At 38.8% G+C, this 5,000-nt stretch overlaps 1 protein-coding gene across 4 annotated transcripts in view; it reads left to right on the forward strand.

Moving 5' to 3' along the window:
- Window positions 1-4,541, forward strand: part of LOC144967499 (NPC intracellular cholesterol transporter 1-like) — a 62,727-nt gene extending 58,186 nt beyond the window's left edge. For all 4 annotated transcript variants that reach the window (XM_078904868.1, XM_078904883.1, XM_078904890.1 and 1 more), the window contains 3 exons: window positions 186-307; window positions 1,691-1,867; window positions 3,594-4,541. In XM_078904868.1, coding sequence (XP_078760994.1) covers window positions 186-307; window positions 1,691-1,867; window positions 3,594-3,797 — 503 coding nt within the window. In that variant the 3' untranslated portion in view covers window positions 3,798-4,541. The remainder of the gene's footprint in view (window positions 1-185; window positions 308-1,690; window positions 1,868-3,593) is intronic.
- Window positions 4,542-5,000: the final 459 nt, after the last annotated feature.

Raw genomic sequence — 5,000 nt, forward strand, 5'->3', positions numbered from 1 at the left:
CGATTTTTGGTCGCGAAGGTGACTGGTAATGTATTAAATGGAAATTCGATTCCATATATGGCCTGATGCGGGAATATAATATGAAACATTGTGAAATGCATTGAGCATTCTCAATCCGTTGAAATACCCTATACAATGTTCATGTTAATTTATTTTTTATATTTTTTTTGTTTTCACGATCATAGAACGAGTGAAAAAGACTATCGGAGAAATGGGACCAGCTGTTTTCTACGGAGGCTTCAGCACTTTTCTAGCATTCCTTGTTTTGTCTGACAGTAACAGTCCCATATTCAGATCATTTTTCAAGGTAAACTGTGATTATCAGACAAGTTACTGTAATGTTATTATTTCCTTTTTTCTTTTCTTATCTTTTGTTATTTAATGCATGTATTTTAAATTCTATGTTCATACACGTTACTCTTGAGAGAGGATAGATTGAGTTGGTTATGACATGTTAAGAGACGAGAGAGGGTTAATTAGAGAAAGTATTAGATACACAATAAGCGGGAAAGTGAAAAAAGGGACGTCCGAAAGACTAGATGGTTGGATAGGATAAATGATTATAGAAAAGGATTGGGCCTGGAGGAAGATTAAGTATTTAACCCCGATGTATAGAGATGTGGTTTTCAACATGACAGCCCTACAGAATGTGGGAAAAGCTAAAATAATAAGAAGAAGAAAACGACACTTTATCCTTGATTTTATCAACTTTTTCAACTCATATCAATTTTAGACAAGTGTTCGTCCAGTCCACCCCCTTTTTTGAAATCTACGTAAACTGAACCGTAGAATTGTAATTCCAGGATCATGATACAAACCACTAAGCACCGGTAATAAAAGTGTGCTCTTACGCAGAGCAATATCTACTTAATCTCTTTACAGGGTGTCCCAAGTCATAATCAACACTGAATTTGTATGACGAAGCACGACGCCAGTAAGACAATTACATTTTTATTTGGTCAGAGACAACGCAGTTAACAGCCTGGTACTCATTTTAGACCTGAATATGGAGGGAGAATGCGAGTAAAGAACCTTCTCCAAGGACTTAAAGTTGTGCCAACCTCACCGGAATTCGAACGAGGGGCACACAGGTCTTAATCCTGAATACTGCTGAGGAGAGAAGGAATTGTAAAAATAAATTAAACTAAACGATCTCAAAGCGCTTTTCAAGGAGTCTCTAGCCAACAGAAACACTTAACATGCAGAACGATGTTCGACGCCTGTTAGGGGTATCAATATTTCAGACAGATACAACGCTGTTATTGACTAGGTACTCATTTTACATCTGGGTACAGTGAGAGAATGTGAGTAAACAGCCTTTTCCAACGACTCAACTATGCGCCGCTGTGAGCGGGACTCCAACCCAGGACCCTCCGACCTGAATGCGAGTGTCATAGTCATAGCACAAAACCAAATAGTAGCATAATCGTAAGAGGCTTGAATCTTGTTGAAGATGCCTGCCATGGACTTTGGAAGATGGAGGTCAATCATTGCTGTCTGAATGCCAATCGATGTAACGGGCAGTAAGGAACAAAATAATTAGTCCATTAAACAAGTGAGTAATTGGAGTTTATGTAACATCACAGCAATAACGATTACTTATTTATTGCATCAATTTTCATTAAGTGAATGTTTCATATAAGTGAAACATTGTTAGGAAATCAATTTAATAATTTATCTTCCGTCACAGCTCAATTTCCTGACAGTAGTCTATGGTCTGTTCCACGGCCTGGTCTTCCTACCAGTCATGCTAAGTATATTCGGACCCAGTCCCTATCCTAAAGCCAATCTGGTCTACAGGAATAGATCTCATCAGACCAAACAGTCCGAGGAGGACGGAGGGGTCGATAACCCAGTGTTTCAAAAGGTAAACTTATTTATTTATAGAATAGTCTTCCTTTGTGGGATCATGGAAAGTGCCGTAAAAGGTTTGCGGCTATGTGGTCTTGTGGTATAACACTCGCTTTCGGATCGGAAGGTCCTTGGTTCGAGCCTAGTTCGGCGCATAGTTGAGTCCTTCTCCACATTCCCTCACCGTACTCAGGTGTAAAATGAGTACATGGCCGTTAACAGCATTATCCCTGTCCGAAAAAAATGTAATATCGCCTATTCTGTCCTAAATGTTAAATGTTGCCATTGACAAGGGGCCCGATGTACAGCTCTTTGAGCACGGTTAGTGGATATTGCGTTATATAAAAGCTCAATTTCGTTTTTTGAATGTGTTCTGTGGGGAGGACGAAATCTGAAATAAACCTTTCTATCGGGGGCGATTTGTCCAAGTTTTGTTTTCAACTAATTTCGACTCACAAGGTTGATTTTGAAATATTCTACACTGTGATTGATTCAAAAAGGAAAGATTGGACAACCTCAAAACGTCCGTTTTCGACAGTCTAAGGACCTTCTCAAAACACGTCATTTTTAGATATTAAATAAATAACCAAATAATTAAATTCCCTTTATCCATCCCCAAGGGTCTTTTTTTCTTTAGGAAAACTGGAATAACCCAGGCTCTAGCTGCAGTGCAGCGCCTCAAAGTGAGCTAAGACTAGGTGATTTACTGAAGGCCACGCAGCCAGGGGAATAGTCGAACTCGGTACCCCTTAGGGTACGAAGCAAAGACCATGACACTAAGCCACACTGTACCATTGAAGATTCGACGAAACCCAACACACCTCTTTGCTCTCATTCACCCTTCATCTATCCGCTTCTGCTTTCCCAGCTTCTCCAATCTTCCATCATCTCTCTCTCTCTCTCTCTCTCTCTCTCTCTCTCTCTCTCTCTCTCTCTCTCTCTCTCTCTCTCTCTCTCTCTCTTAATCCTCTTCTTCTCCCTCCTTCTTTTCTCCTTCCACCCCCCCCCCTTCCCTCCCTCTCTCTCTCTCTCTCTCTCTCTCTCTCTCTCTCTCTCTCTCTCTCTCTCTCTCTCTCTCTCTCTCTTAATCCTCTTCTTCTCCCTCCTTCTTTTCTCCTTCCACCCCCCCCCCTGCCCTATCTCTCTCTCTCTCTCTCTCTCTCTCTCTCTCTCTCTCTCTCTCTCTCTCTCTCTCTAAATCCTCTTCCTCCTTCTTTTCTCCTTCCACCCCCCCCCCCCTGCCCTCTCTCTCTCTCTCTCTCTCTCTCTCTCTCTCTCTCTCTTCTCTCTCTCTCTCTCAAATCCTCTTCTTCTCCCTCCTTCTTTTCTCCTTCCACCCCCCCCCCTCCCTCTCTCTCTCTCTCTCTCTCTCTCTCTCTCTCTCTCTCTCTCTCTCTCTCTCTCACCCACTCTGGTGTTTGTGTGTGTGTGTGTGTGTGTGTGTGTGTGTGTTGCCATATCTCATTGAATCTAGCAAGATTTTCATCATAAATAGCATTACAACCTCTATCATTATCGCTCCCATCGCCATCAGCCTCGTCATCATCATCATCATCATCATCATCATCATCATCATCATCATCATCATCACTATCATCATAATCACTATTTCCACAATCAATGTTAGATCCAAGCATCCCGGAATCTGCATTCAAATAAGAAAAAAAAATCTGTAAAATGGGTTTTGGAATTTAAAAATGTCTACATCTCTAATCCAAGATTTTAAATAATTTCTAAACCAGGTCACCATAACGAATATGTTAACAGTTCTGTCCAAGTCCAAGAATGGGATGAAACAAAATATAGGAGGTTTTAAAGAAGACACCGTTCCTGCATCATCATCATCATCATCATCATCATCATCATCATCATCATCATCATCATCAAACAACCCTCGAATGGATAAAGGTAACAAGGGAAATATTCTAACCATAGTTGACATCTAAACATGTTTGTCTCATTGCACATCATTGTGGGGCCCGATAGCTCAGTTGGTAAATCACTCGCTTCAAGAGACCAGATTGATCCCGAGGGCAGTCGAGATTTTTCTAGTTGCTAGCTCTGTTAGATCTAGTCGAAAGTACTTGCGATAGAGTAGCGTCCTATCCAAAGCCAAGAGATAACGAGCAATTGCTATTGTTTCACGCTATTAAAACCGGGAATAAACTATGGCTCCAGGGGCCTTCTGGTTTTGAAGTACTATTTTTGTACATCATTGATTATTGACGTAACATAAACATGTGACCAAAGCTCTCAATACAATATTATGTCGCGATGACCCTAATGTTCAAAATTAAATTTTAATCTTAACTTATACAACTTGACGTAAAATATTATATGCATACATTGAGGACATCGAGTTGTTGTTGTTTTTTCTTTGGGTTTTCTTTTTTTTATATTTGGTTTGTTTTGTTTTTGTTTTTTTTTTACATCTTTCAAACGCTTTAATTGCTTAATTTTTTGTTAATTTTGATTTAAACTCATAGAGTTCGTCGCGACATAATACTGGATTGACGTAGTGGGTCACAATATTGGATTGTATTCTTGTCATATTGTGTTTACTTTTTAATATTGAGTCCCATTATTAATCTCATATGATATTTTCTCTTGCAACTTGAGATTCCAAATGACATTTTGCATTATGTAACTATATTATTTAGATGTAAATATTAAACATAATGATAAAAACATACGATTGTTATTATTTGCTGGATATTTTAACCAAGGACACATGGACAATAAAATGAAGGGTTATTCGAATTAATTTCCTAATTTCTTGATCAAATTTGATTTTAACATGATTAAGAAGATTTTAACATGATTAATTGCTGGTTATGTCAAAAAACCTTGTATGTCTTCTTCTTCTTCTTCTTCTTCTTCTTCTTCTTCTTCTTCTTCTTCTTCTTCTTCTTCTTCTTCTTCATCTTCTTCTTCTTCTTCTTCTTCTTTCTCTCCTTCTTCTTCTTTCTTCTTCTTCTTCTTCTCTCTTCTTCTTCTTCTTCTCTTCTTCTTCTTCTTCTTCTTCTTCTTCTTCTTCTTCTCTCTTCTTCTTCTTCTTCTTCTTCTTCTTCTTCTTCTTCTTTCTTCTCTTCTTCTTCTTTTCTTCTTCTTCTTCTTCTTCTCTTCTTCTTCTTCTTCTTCTCTTCTTC

This window comes from Berghia stephanieae, chromosome 1 (genome assembly GCF_034508935.2).
Source record: "Berghia stephanieae isolate SIO BIC M18660-M18661 chromosome 1, UCSD_Bste_1.3, whole genome shotgun sequence".
Lineage (NCBI taxonomy): Eukaryota > Metazoa > Mollusca > Gastropoda > Nudibranchia > Aeolidiidae > Berghia > Berghia stephanieae.